General features: G+C 35.3%; 1 protein-coding gene, 1 long non-coding RNA gene and 1 pseudogene across 7 annotated transcripts; all 3 read left to right on the forward strand.

The window, feature by feature from the left end:
* Positions 1 to 213: 213 nt before the first annotated feature.
* Positions 214 to 6,056, forward strand: LOC147548773 (uncharacterized). 6 transcript variants are annotated; one of them, XR_015238962.1, is made up of 15 exons: positions 249 to 458; positions 622 to 691; positions 1,568 to 1,898; positions 2,230 to 2,280; positions 2,842 to 2,900; positions 3,006 to 3,081; positions 3,321 to 3,386; positions 4,043 to 4,132; positions 4,238 to 4,311; positions 4,568 to 4,633; positions 4,743 to 4,808; positions 4,892 to 5,037; positions 5,428 to 5,508; positions 5,609 to 5,710; positions 5,786 to 6,056. It is a non-coding gene; the product is annotated as an uncharacterized LOC147548773 (long non-coding RNA). The 6 variants fall into 6 exon arrangements; XR_015238957.1 differs by having other exon boundaries at positions 4,946 to 5,037; XR_015238961.1 differs by having other exon boundaries at positions 4,950 to 5,037.
* A 4-nt stretch (positions 6,057 to 6,060) lies between these two features.
* LOC147548774 (uncharacterized) lies at positions 6,061 to 9,244 on the forward strand (annotated as a pseudogene).
* An 11-nt stretch (positions 9,245 to 9,255) lies between these two features.
* On the forward strand, positions 9,256 to 10,451 carry LOC147548775 (uncharacterized). The gene is made up of 2 exons (XM_086668117.1): positions 9,256 to 9,578; positions 9,681 to 10,451. Exons 1-2 carry the CDS (start codon positions 9,306 to 9,308, stop codon positions 10,449 to 10,451), a joined length of 1,044 nt encoding a protein of 347 aa, XP_086524243.1. The 5' UTR covers positions 9,256 to 9,305.
* Positions 10,452 to 14,464: the final 4,013 nt, after the last annotated feature.

Raw genomic sequence — 14,464 nt, forward strand, 5'->3', positions numbered from 1 at the left:
TATATATATCTATTATAATAAAACAGCTCAGTAATTATTCAGGGTATAAGTCTGGCCATCCATTCTTTGTGTGAATTTTACATCTAACGGAGGAAAATAACCCAAAATTTATCTATTTTAAATGTTTGAGTAATTAGAGACTTTATTGGAGGCTAAAGTTGTCATTTACAAAGAGGGGCCTCTCATTCTCCTCTCCACGATCTCTCCTTCTCCACAAAACAGTTTTACCAAACCCTTAAACATCTCAGTCGAATTCAACCTCTCTCTTCAAATTTGAAATCTCCAAACTCCCAAGCTCCTGATTTCTCGAAGCCGTCTTCCCCCGAATTTCTCAACTGATTTCACTATCTCCACGAAGTCAATGGAAAATCTCATTTCGACTGCTTCAAAAACCTCTTCAAAATCTTTCGGTTTTCTTTTCTGTAGCTCCAGCAAAATCTTCTTCTCCTTACAAATAGGTACTACAAGAGTTTTTATCTTTAGTTTTTGATGTTTCTTTGGTTGTGTGTTATTTTAGGTTATAGTTTTGATCTTAAGTTCTTTAGTTTTTTATGATTTGATTTTTAAGGTTAAATCTTGCAGGGAGATTTTTAAGGTTAAATCTCTCATCTTTTGTTTTAGGTTAAAGCTTCAGAAGTCTATCCTCATTGCTCAACAACTGTTTGGTGAAATGCTTCATTAAAGTCTTTGGGTACGATTATTTATTATTTGTTTTGAGTAATGGGTTTTCAGGATTTTGTTGCTCTGATAAGAAATTGTTCCTCTTTTGAGTAAGGGGTTACAAAATTCGAAATTTTGTATTTGTTCTTAGTTAGGACCAAGTTCTTAGTTATGGGTATGATTTGTTTGTATTTGTTCTTTTAGAAATTTCAACTAAATTCTTGGTGGAATCATTAGCCTCGCAGTATACTTAAGAGAGAAAAAAACTGCCAAGACAAATCCTACATGGTTTAGATATGGATTTGAGTGATGGGTTTTCAAGATTTTGTTCCTCTTTTGGGATCAGTTTACATTAATTAGGACCAAGTTTTTAGTTATGGGTATGATTTGTTATTATTTGTTCTTAGTCGAATCATTAGCCTCGCAGTATACTTTTTCATGAGATGTTTTTCACATTGCAAGGAGGTGTTCATAGTCTTCATGTGCAGCCTTTGATTATGATTTTTATGGTTATTCACATTAGTTCGATTGTTTTGTTTCTCATAGGTTATTCACATTAGTTTGCTGATGTCTATTTCTAATCCAGGTTAGGTTATTCACATTAGTTCGATTGTTTATTAGTTGGCTGATTTCTATTTTTAATCTAGCTAGAATTCATATAGTTTCAGTGAAGCATTACATATCAACTCCACTCTGACCTAAAAGGTAAATAAAGGTTTGGATTTCAAGTTCTGGATCTTAACCGACATCTAAATTTCGTTCTCTTTTTGTTTCAAGTTCTAAATTCATTTTTATCCAGATCTTATATTTCTCTCTTGCTTTGGAGTTTGATTTTTCCCTTGCTTAGGGCGTGCTCTTCCCATATTGCTCAATTTTTGTCTGACTTGCAATCCTTTCTCATTAGCAGCAAAACAGGAGCATTGAAAGCACAAATCGCAGGGTCTTCAACAAGTACATCTTTGTCCTTTCCTCCAGAAAGTCTCTTTTAAGGAGTGTTAGACGACGTGAAAGAGTAACCAAGCGGAACGTTTCACTGAAGTTTTAATCTTAACCAAAATAGTTCTGTGAAGGAGGGGAGATTTTTGTGGAATGCTTTTCAAGGGTTTTATCCAAGTTAGGTTATTCACATTAGTTCGACTGTTTTTCTTTTCATCCAGTTAAGGCTCCTCACTTTTTTTTTCTCATAGATAGTTGGCTAATTTATATTTTTTTTCTCTTCATCCAGGTCTATCAAAGAGGTACTGTACTTCTTGCTCATAATGTGTTTGAAGAAACTCAAAGTCAAATTTATACTTAATGAACAAATAATCTAAATGTGAATAACCTGTTTAATGTGGGTTCGAAAATCTATACTTAATGAACAAATTGCAGAGAGTTATTTCATGTATTATTTTTCATGACAAGTTTTTGACATTGCAGGGAGTTATTTCATAGTATTTTTTTTTTTTTGCATAAAAATATCATAGTGTTGATGTGCAGCCTGTCATGGAACAACTTTACAATTGATTTCCTAGATTAAAATTACATTAAGTTATTTGATTTTGATTTTTATGTTTTTTTGAATTGCAGGGAGGTTATTTTATACATAGTCTTTTGCACTTCCGCGGTCTTCCTCTCCAGGTTAGGATTATTCACATTAGTGGAATGTTTTTTTAATCCAGTTAAGGTTGCTCAGTGTTTTTTTCACATAGATAGCTGGCCGATCTCTTTTTTTTTTCTCTTCTTCGACAACTCTTTCTTATAATCCAGGTTAGGTTATTCACAATAGTAGTCTGATTTTTGTTTATTACTTCGACTATTCTCCAAAACTATACATGAGCTAGAATTTAGTCCTATTTTTACCCCAAGTTCTATATGTACCCGAAAAGGAAAATGAGCATGAATAGTAATAGTAATAGTAATCGTAATATAGGTGCACACACACAGTTCACATTAGTTTTATGATCTTAGAAATGTTTGTTGTTCAGGGAGTAACTTGACCACCATTCTGCATATAAATTCAAGTAATATAGATGAAAAGCACATATAAGCGACGACATTCTGCATGTTTTATCTGCAAATTAAGAAACGAAAAATGTTGACGATTAATGAGGTTATTATAAGTTAAGACATGAATTGATGAATTAGAGAAAAGATTCATATAGAACTTTACAATTGATTCAAAAGTTGGTTGATTCATAGTTCCCATCACTTTCTCTCCCGGGATAAAAAATCTAAGTCGGCTCTTTCTTTTGATACAGGTTAGGTTATTCACATTATTATTACTTCGACTGTTTTTTCATTTCTTCCAGTTAAGATTTATCACTTTTATAGTTGACTGATTTCTATTTTTTCTCTTTATCCAGATCTTAGATTTCTCTCTTGCTTCGGAGTTTGATTTTTCCCTTGCTTAGGTTGCTTAAGAATTTGATTAACCAAAAGGTAAAAAGTCTGATTTTTTGTTTATGTTTAAACTTTTCTGTTTTCTCTTACTTAGGAGTTCGATTTTTTCGTTGCTTAGAAGTTGACTGATTTTTGTTTCCATAACACTTCAAATTTGGTTTATATTTAACTTTTCTGTATCTTTTTGGTTAATTGGTTAATGGGTATATGTTAATTGTTTAATAGTATATGTTAATGTTGCTGACTTTTTTTTTTTTTTTTTTTTTCTCTTCGTCCAGTTCTATTTTCTCTTCCTTAGGAGTTCGATTTTTCCGTTGCTTAGAACTTGGCTGATTTCTGTTTCGGTAAGAATTCAAATTTGGTTTATGTTTAACTTTTCTGTATCTCTTTGGTTAATTGTTTAATGGTATTCACAATAGTAGTCAGATTTTTGTTTATTACTTCGACTATTGTCCAAATATAAATGAGCTAGAATTCAGTCCTATTTTTACCCCAAGTTCTATATGTACCCGAAAAGGAAAATGAGCATGAATAGTAATAGTAATATAAGTGCACACACACAGTTCACATTAGTTTTATGATCTTAGAAATGTTTGTTGTTCAGGGAGTAACTTGACCACCATAATTGCTTAACAATGACCTGAAAAGCAAGAGTCTACACTATGTGCACACAAACAAAAATCATTTCATCTAGGATTTTGCATCACAACATGAATAAATATAGGTGCACACAACGTTCACATTAGTTTTCTGATCTTAGAAATGTTTGTTGTTCAGGGAGTAACTTGACCACCATTCTGCATATAAATTCAAGTAATATAGATGAAAAGCACATATAAGCCATATAAGCGACAACATTCTGCATGTTTTATTTGCACATTAAGAAACGAAAAATGTTGACGATTAATGAGGTTATTATAAGTTAAGACATGAATTGATGAATTAGAGAAAAGATTCATATAGAACTTTACAATTGATTCAAATGTTGGTTGATTCATAGTTCCCATCACTTTCCCTCCCAAGTTCATTGCCTCGAAGCCTTTCTCTCCCGGGATAAAAAAAACTAAGTCGGCTCTTTCTTTTGATTCAGGTTACGTTATTCACATTATTATTACTTCGACTGTTTTTTCATGTCGTCCAGTTAAGATTTATCACTTTTATAGTTGACTGATTTCTATTTTTTCTCTTCATCCAGATCTTAGATTTCTCTTTCTTCGGAGTTTGATTTTTCCCTTCCTTAGGTTGCTTAAGCATTTGATTAACCAAAAGGTAAAAAGTCAAATTTAGTTTATGTTTAAACTTTTCTGTTTTTTTTTTCTCTTCATCCTATTCTATTTTCTCTTACTTAGGAGTTCGATTTTTCCTGCTTAGAAGTTGACTGATTTTTGTTTCCGTAACAATTCAAATTTGGTTTATGTTTAACTTTTCTGTATCTTTTTGGTTAATTGTTTAATGGGTATATGTTAATTGTTTAATAGTATATGTTAATGTTGCTGATTTATGTTTTTTTTTTCTATTCGTCCAGTTCTATTTTCTCTTCCTTAGGAGTTCGATTTTTCCGTTGCTTAGAAGTTGGCTGATTTCTGTTTCGGTAAGAATTCAAATTTGGTTTATGTTTAACTTTTCTGTATCTCTTTGGTTAATTGTTTAATGGTATATGTTAATGATGCTGATTTCTGTTTTTTTTTCTCTTCGTCCAGTTCTATTTTCTCTTGCTTAGGAGTTCGTTTTTTCCGTTGCTTATAAGTCGGCTAATTTCTGTTTCGGTAAGAATTCCTATTGATAGTCTTAGAGAGAATTGAAAGTGATTTCACTTCTTACTGTTTGGTTTTGTATTGTTTGTTTAAAGTTGCAATACGAAATGTTTCACTGAAGTTTGGAACTTCTGAATTCCTGTTGATAGAAAGACGGCAAACACCATTAATTCGATTTCTTCGATTCGTTCCCAAACTCTAGAGTCAAACAAAGCAGTAGTTCGATTTGTTCCAGCTCGAGGTATACATATTTTCTCCTTCTCTATGTGCTTATTGGCTTTTTTTGGTGATCTATCTTTCATTACCTTGCTGAAAAAACGTTTTAAGAAATGTTTTTGTCTCTCTTACTAGGAGTTAATGTGAAGAAGAATGTTATTGTCACAATGAATGCTGGTAGCTTTTGAGAATTTTACTGTCTATAAGAATAATGTTATTCTTTAAATATTTACATCATATAATCATATAATTCCTACATTTGAGACAACCTCAAATGGATGAAACAATGAATAATACGAAAATAATCTATTAGAAGTCTATTTTTAGCATAGTGAAATCATATGTTACTTAGTTTTTAGGATTCTTGGTCGTTATCGATTTTAAATTCACCAGAGTTACTGTATGGTTATTTTAGGTGTAATAAAATCTCAAGTGAATGACTTCCAATCCTGAACAACGGAGTCCACCAACTGAAAGAAATGAAACACGTGCAAATGTGAGTATAAACATCAGTCTCTCTCAGTCTTTCTCCCTCACTCTCTAGCTATTGATATTTCAGCTATTGGTTTAACTGATTCAATTTTGATTGTTGCCAGTTATCCAATGTATCTGTTTGTACTACGTCTGGTCAAGTTCCCTAAGGAATTAGAAGATTTACACGAGAAGAGAAAGGAAAAAGAAAAGCAACAGATTTTGATGTAAGCATTAATTATAATAGATTTAATTTAATTTCTTTTACTTTTTTTTATTCTGATGTGAGTTCATTTTGCTAGGATATTCCGTTATCACCACGCACATTATCCCAACGAAGACGACGTGAAAGAGAAATCTTACAAAGCAGAAACCGTTCATCCTTGACAATTCGTGAACCAAACGAAACATCTGTAATAACTTCTCGAGTTCATGTCAACAACGAAACTCTTGAAGAGGTGTTGACCTAAAATTGAAAATACATATATCAATCTGTAATTTAGAATTATCACAATTAACATGTAATTATTAACTTTTGCTTTTGTCTTATAGATGGTAACAGATTCTCATGTTCATAATGATATTCCTGAAGAGGTCCCGACTGTGCATAATCTTCAAAATTCAGAACATGGAAATGAAATTAATGAAGTATCATCGGTCGTCCCTGAATTAAATTCAAGTCCAAATAGTGATGACAATTCAATATCAACTGTTACCCCAAACAACTCCCAACCCTCGAATGAACGTCATTTTCTCGGTGCTATGGACGTAGTTTGTCCTCATTGTCAGGCTTTACATTAGATTGACGAAAAATTGGTGAGGTCGTCTATTGTTAGACCAAAATTTGGAACATGTTGCTTGCAAGGTAAAATACGTCTTCCGAGACTCTTGGAGCCACCTATAGCTTTAAAAAGATTATATGAAGGAAATGATCATCTTTCATCCTCATTCCGGTCAAATATACGACGTTACAATGCGGCGAACGCGTTTACGAGCCTTGGATGCTCATTGCAGCCGAGAATTTTAACGTCAGGTGGTCCAAATTCTTTTACGATACATGGAGAATTGCGTCATAGAACAGGGTCTCTCTTGCCAGATCGTGGCACAGAAGGTTCATATGCTCAACTATATATTTACGATGATGCATCTGATGCATTGAACATTCGTTCAGCAAGAAATGAAGACCTTAATGTGGACGTCCTCAAGATAATTCAAGATACATTATTAGAGTTTAATGTATTTTATCCCAAATATCGTCAAGCTTATTCTATTCTAAATCAGGTGAATGTTTCGCCCGACCAAAATGTACCTGCTTATCTACATTATAACTCGGCGACTGATAGAAGACGCTATAATCTACCAACCTCGGATGAGATTGCTGTTATATTGCCTGGAGATGGTACTGAAAAGCCTACGGTAAGAGATATTGTTTTACACTTAAGGGGGAATAGAGAACTGATGCGGATATCAGAATGTCATCCAGCTTATTTACCACTCCATTATGTCTTATTTTTTCCATATGGCGAGCTTGGATGGGAACCTGATATTAAGCAGTGGGATGTTCAAAATGATCGCCAAGGTAAGTCACGAGTAACTCAAATGGAGTATTTCAGTTATAGACTTTTTCAAAGGCCTTCAGAATATTCTAATATTTTAAGAGGAGGAAAATTATTTCAAGAGTTTTTAGTAGATGCTTGGGCTTCAACAGAACAAAATCGATTGATGTTTATCAGACGCAGACAGGATGTGCTTCGTTGTGAGCTTTACTCTGGTCTTACTGATGTAGCGGAAGATGGGGTGCCTCCGGATCAAATTGGTAAAAAACTTATTTTACCATCTTCATTTACAGGTGGAGCAAGAAATATGTTCGAAATTTATCAAGATTCCATGGCTATTACTCGATTCAACCATCATCCAGATATTTTTCTCACGATGACTGCAAATCCAAAATGGCCTGAAATAACGAGTGCTTTACTACCACATCAAACGGCACTAGATCGTCCAGACTTGGTGGCACGTGTGTTTGAGTTAAAAAGAAAACACCTGATGAAAGTGATAAAAGAAAATAATGTTTTTGGTGAAGTTGTTGCTCATGTCTACACGATTGAATTTCAGAAACGTGGTTTACCACATATGCATGCCCTTATATTCCTTGCAAAAAATGACAAGATTCGGGATGCAGACCAAGTCGACAGAGTTGTTTGTGCGGAATTTCCAGATGAAGAGGAAGATCCTTTTTTATTCAATACTGTTAAAAATTGTATGATCCACGGTCCGTGCGGAAAAGAAAGACCAAATGCACCATGTATGAACAAAGGTAAGTGTACAAAAAGATATCCTAGAAAATTTGTGGATTCTACAGTTCTAGGTGAGGACGGTTATCCACTCTATCGTCGTCGTAATGATGGACGTGTTTTTACTATCCGTGGTCGTAAGGTCAACAACCTAAATGTGGTTCCGTATAATCCATATCTCTCTAGAATATTTGATTGTCACATCAATGTTGAAGTGTGTGCAAGCGTCAGATGTGTGAAATATATTAACAAATATATCTATAAGGGAGGTGATCGCGCGACCTATGTTATTGGGGGGACAGATGAGATTAAACTGTATCTTGATTCACGGTACATTGCTCCGCCTGAAGCTGCTTGGAGACTCTTCGGTCATTCGTTGCATGAAGAATACCCTTCTGTTGTGAGATTGGCAGTACATCTACCTGGTATGCATAATGTATTGTTCAATCCTACAGATTTACCTGAAGTAGTTCAACAAAGAGCTGAATTACAAAGGTCAACGTTGATGGGATACTTTTTGTGTTGTAGAGAATTTCAGAGTGCAAGAGCCTATACTTATCAAGAGTTCCCAGAACATTTCGTTTGGGACAAAAGTCATAAAATTTGGAAACCTAGGCAAAGAGGTGCTGCTATTGGCAGAATGTATTTTGTAAGTCCAAATGCAGGCGAGAGATTTTACTTGAGGTTGCTACTCACAGTTGTATCAGGTCCGACGTCGTTTGAATCTTTACGCACAGTAGACGATAAGTTACATGATACCTTTAAATTGGCATGTGTTGCACGGGGTCTTTTGGAAGATGACGACGAGTGGATACAATGTTTAGAAGAGGCAAAGTTTATGAATTCTGGTTACCAGTTGAGGAGGCTTTTTTGTGTCATTCTCATTGAATGTTGTCCGTTAAACCCACACCTGTTATGGGAACGATTTGCACTTAATATATGTGATGATCTTGCACATAACCTTCGTACCACGCGTGACATTCCTAATCCGACTGAGGAACAAATACTTGATTTTGGATTGTTTCTTCTCAATGAGCTACTTCTAGAGTTCGGAAAAAACCTTCAAAACGACTTTCCCTCCATGCCAAAACCGATTGGAATATGGACTGAAATTGTTGGTAATAGGTTTATTTGGGAGCACAGACAACTTCAAATTGCTATTGAGATTTCAGATGTTGACTCTAATGTTGAACGTCTAAATTACGCACAAAAAACAGCTTTTCACTCTGTAACTGAATCCGTTAATGAAGAAAGAGGTGTGATATTTTTTTTGAATGGTGGAGCAGGAACAGGTAAAACCTTTTTATACAACACGATTGCTGCTAGCTGTCGTGTAAAGGGTTTTATTGTTATCACAGTAGCTTCTTCTGGTATTGCTTCTTTACTATTAGTTGGAGGTAGAACTGCCCATTCCACTTTTCGTATCCCTTTGGATGTTCATGAGGATTCAATATGCAACATTGCTAAGCAGACTCCACACGCAGATCTATTTAGACAAACACGTCTAATTATTTGGGATGAAGTTCCTATGCAACACAGATATTGCGTTGAGGCAGTCAACCGTACCTTACAAGATGTTCGTGATGATACCAGACCGTTCGGTGGTATAACAGTCGTCATGGGGGGAGATTTTCGACAAATTTTACCTGTGATACCAAAAGGAGTTAGGGAGCAGATCGTAGGTGCGTCGCTTAGGCGGTCATCTATTTGGGACTTTATTAATGTCCTCACTCTTGATCAAAACATGCGGTTATGTCTCGAAGAACCTGCAAACCTCCATTTTTCAAATTTTTTACTCGAGGTGATTTTTATTTTCTTTAGGTAACATAAAGCATTATATTTATTTTCATATTCTTTTTCAACTATATATCCTTTTACTCATCATCTTTTATATTTTCCGAAGGTTGGATCAAGTACAGCCGAAAGAGTTAACTTGCCGTCTTCTATCAACAGATGCAATAATTTGCATTCTTTGATTTCTTCGACTTATCCAGGATTACATGTGGTGGGAACAAGTTCTTCTGAATATTTGACGGAAAGAACCATTCTCTCCGCACGTAATGACGATGTTAGTGAAATCAATATTTTGGCATTAAAGATATTTCCTGGAGAAACAGTTACTTATTTTGCTGCCGACAAAATGGATGAAGCTGAAGCAAACAATTACACTAACGCTGCTCGCTATCCCTCTGAATTATTAAATTCACTTAATCCACCTGGATTTCCACCGTCCAAATTAGAATTGAAAGTTGGTTGTCCTGTTATGTTGTTACGAAATCTTTCTCCAAAAGATGGGATGTGTAATGGCACGAGATTGATGGTTATCAGATGTGCGTCTCGGGTACTTGAATGTAGAATTTTGAATGGAGATAAAGTCGGAAACTTAGTATTTATTCCAAGAATTTCTCTATCACCTACGTCTTCCGATTCGGCCGTCCAGTTCACAAGGCGTCAATTTCCTGTGAAGCTAGCGTATGCAATGACAATAAACAAATCTCAAGGTCAATCAGTAAAATTTGTGGGGGTTGATCTTCGCACCCCAGTATTTAGCCATGGACAATTGTATGTTGCTTTATCGAGGTGCACATCTGCTACTAAATTGAGTATATTGTTGCGTGAAGATGAAAAGACATTCACTACGACAAATGTCGTATATCCAGAAGTATTATTGTGATGATCACGTCGTTGACATCACGTTGGGTCGAGCTTACCCAAGAAGGGTATGCACAATGATGCCCATTTTCACACCTTTTGGTGTCATGTGTTTACTTGTCATCCGAAATCAGTACGTGATTTCATTCGAAATCAGTACATGATTTCGGATGACAGGTATTCGCGTGACCCCACATTGTGTGAAAATGGACATCATTGTGCATACCCTTCTTGGGTAAGCTCGACCCAACGTGATGTCAACGACGTGATCATAGATCCCACAGTATAAGCAGACTCGGAGTATGCTCGAAAACACTTTACTCGTAAAATCGGGACGTAATGAACCACAACGGCGTTAGCCAAGAGGGAACTACCGCGCCCGTAGGGCGCGGTGGGAACCTAGTATATATACATAGATAGTAGTGTGTAAAATTCGTACACATATACATAAGATCTATATTTACTTTTTAGTATTTTAAACTTGCCCCAGCTAGTTCAAAATCCTGGTTCCGCCCCTGTCCATAACTTCTAGCCATACTCCAAAATTGGAAGCCCTATAGCAACAAAAAGAAATAAAAAAGTCAATCTTAGTTGACCAATTTGGTAAAAAGAATTATTTCCTAGAGATTTTTCTTTATTCTCCAAAGTCGCAACCTTTATTTTTAATCTAATTTGAAAAGACAACTAATTTCTTACCAAAAATAAGTAATGGAGGTATGAGGAGCTATGGATTTACCGACTTAGACTCTTGGACATGAAGTACTGTTTAGTTAATCGTGACTCCTTGAGACTTGGAGAGACGAACTGATGTTGAAGAAGAAAAAGAAGATTAAGAAAACAAGATTAGAAGAGTGCGTAGTAGCCGTGAGGAAGAAGACTCTAGAATGAAAGGGGGGCGGCAAAAATTAGAGTTTGCTAGTTTTGTTTTTTACTTGTATGATTTTTTTTTTAAATATGTGAGTGTTATGAAATTTTGATGGAACTAACTTAAACATTAAGTCTCCACCATCCATCATGTCCATCATATACTTATATATAAGTATATATATATGTAATCTATTATATTAAAACAGCTCAGTCGGTTATTCAGGGGATAAGTCTGACCGTCCATTGAAACATTTCGTATTGGGATATGCACATAGAAATAATGTCAACGTGAAGTCTCACATGTTCTCCATAAAACAAAATGAACTCACATCAGAATAAATAAAGTAAAAGAAAAAAAATTAAATCTATTATAATTAATGCTTACATCAAAATCTGTTGCTTTTCTTTTTCCTTTCTCTTCTCGTGTAAATCTTCTAATTCCTTGGGGAACTTGACCAGACGTAGTACAAACAGATACATTAGATAACTGGCAACAATCAAAATTGAATCAGATGTCAAATGTACACACCCCTATATTAAACCCCTTGTGTTATTTGCCAAACTCACATGACCAATATTAACCCATCCAACAACGGGGATAATATGCCTCTTTATAGGTTACTAGGTATCTCCCGCGTCCTGCGGGCGCGGTCAATCTCTTCGAGCTTACGCCAGTCGTGGTTGAAACTTTCATAGTATAAGCACATAGGGTTCAAGCATTCGCTCGGATGCATGTATTACGTTGTCTACGTAAATCGCCATTATCTGATGTTACACGGACCGAGCGAAAACCTAGACGTGCTAGCACCACATAATATTAAAATAGGCAAAAAAAAAATGCTAGCACGTCTAGGTTTTTGTTCGGTTCGTGTGACATCAGAAGACGATTTACGTAGACAACGTAATACATGCATCCGAGCGAATGCTTGAACCCTTTGTGCTTATACTATGGAAGTTTCGACCACGACTGGCGTAAGCCTGAAGGGATTGACCGCGCCCGCAGGGCGCGGGGGCGCGGGAGATACCTAGTTAATTGAAAATATTCGTAGCCAAATTGATCATATCCCTCGAGTACCATATCAAAGTCTTTCAGCTCTGTAGGATATCTATTCAAATCATCTATATAATTAAAACTTGTGGAAACTCACAAATTAGTGATCATAATAATTCCTATCTTCCTTTCTCCCAACATATTTAACAAAAAGTACTCGTACATCAGTAACTTATAAGTAGCCAAATTTATCATATTATAGTCACATTGATTGTGGGAGTGGATCAAGGGCGGAGTTATTTTTTCAGTTTTAGAAAAAACTATTGAAGAAAAAAATAAACCTACTAAAACCTCATAGAAATAGTTGTTAAAGAAACAAATTAAAAAAGCTACAAATATAAGAAAGTTAGAATTTCAATTGTTGAATTTCCTAGATTCTAGGAAGACATTATTGAAAATAATGTTGAGTAAATGTTTTAGCATGTAGAATAATTAAAGAAATTGCTAAATTTAGGAAGATAATATTGGGTAGTTAACTTTCCAATAGATAATTGAAAATTTTGCATAGAAGTTGTAAAATAAAGATAATTAGTTTATTTTAACTAACGGTCGGATCTCAAAAACTATTATAACCATAATCATTTTTCGTTTAGATTTAGAAAAATTAGATATAAAAGAAGAAGAGATACCACCTTCAAAGAAGAGGATCAGAAGTCATACTTACAAAGATGAAGCCTTCTAAACAGATCAAAATAATTTAATTAAACCAAATGGCATAAACAACTGAGAAGGAAAAAAAAATGATAGATCATTACATAGGAGGAAAGACGAAACAATACAAATCTAATATTTCGCGGTTGTGTACAAACTCATATGTGCATAGTGAATCGTGATATACTCTGTTACAAATTCTTAAAAGATACAAACACATCAAATACAGAGAGCCTCCATGAAAAGAGAATCAATGAAGGAAAAAAAAAACTATCTAAAAATTATTAATGGGCACACCCTTTATGTCTTTCAGCCTTGACAATAGAATTTATGAAAGCACGTGGGTTATTGTTCTTGTTCATTGTACAGATACAATACTGCCTACAAAGAAAAAGAAGACAACGAAAATTAAAATATAAATGAAACTCAGATTTTGATCATAAAAAACACAAATGAATATGATCGTCAATAGAATATGGAAGAGTAAGAAGTTAAGAAAAGAACGATAAATATTACATAGAGGAGAAGAGAGAAATAGTTACCTTTCAATTGTAAGCCGAGAAAGAAACGAAAGAAACAATATTGTATGCTTGATTGGTCTGTCATTTGATATTTTGGATTAAAGAGTGAAAATTGGAGAGCATTATGACACTTAAATCAGTTTGAAAACGGAAATGCTTAAAGGGTTGGTTGTTTTGGTGGCGGATCAATATTAGGTAGTTTTGGATATAGTGGTATGAAGTGGGTGGTTATCAAACAAAAATGAGAGAAAAGAGGAATTCAGTTATTTATTTTAGAGACTAGGTTCCCACCGCGCCCTACGGGCGCGGTAGTTCCCTCTTGGCTAACGTCGTTGTGGTTCATTACGTCCCGATTTTACGAGTAAAGTGTTTTCGAGCATACTCCGAGTCTGCTTATACTGTGGGATCTATGATCACGTCGTTGACATCACGTTGGGTCGAGCTTACCCAAGAAGGGTATGCACAATGATGCCCATTTTCACACCTTTTGGTGTCATGTGTTTACTTGTCATCCGAAATCAGTACGTGATTTCATTCGAAATCAGTACATGATTTCGGATGACAGGTATTCGCGTGACCCCACATTGTGTGAAAATGGACATCATTGTGCATACCCTTCTTGGGTAAGCTCGACCCAACGTGATGTCAACCACGTGATCATAGATCCCACAGTATAAGCAGACTCGGAGTATGCTCGAAAACACTTTACTCGTAAAATCGGGACGTAATGAACCACAACGGCGTTAGCCAAGAGGGAACCACCGCGCCCGTAGGGCGCGGTGGGAACCTAGTTTACTCGTAAAATCGGGGCGTAATGAACCACAACGGCGTTAGCCAAGAGGGATCTACCGCGCCCGTAGGGCGTGGTGGGAACCTAGTTATCATGTATTTCATTGTAAAAAAATTCAAATGAAATTGAAAGGGAAAACTAAAAATTGATCTATT

The sequence above is a fragment of the Eschscholzia californica genome, unplaced genomic scaffold, assembly GCF_041429995.1.
Source record: "Eschscholzia californica isolate CP2 unplaced genomic scaffold, dmEscCali1.0.p SCAF_3, whole genome shotgun sequence".
Classification (NCBI taxonomy): Eukaryota; Viridiplantae; Streptophyta; class Magnoliopsida; order Ranunculales; family Papaveraceae; genus Eschscholzia; species Eschscholzia californica.

Coding starts and splice junctions, on each gene's coding strand:
- LOC147548775 (XM_086668117.1), top strand. CDS start 9,306: ATGCAACACAGATATTGCGTTGAGGCAGTCAACCGTACCTTACAAGAT. Junction 9,579..9,680: donor TTTCAAATTTTTTACTCGAG/GTGATTTTTATT, acceptor TATTTTCCGAAG/GTTGGATCAAGTACAGCCGA.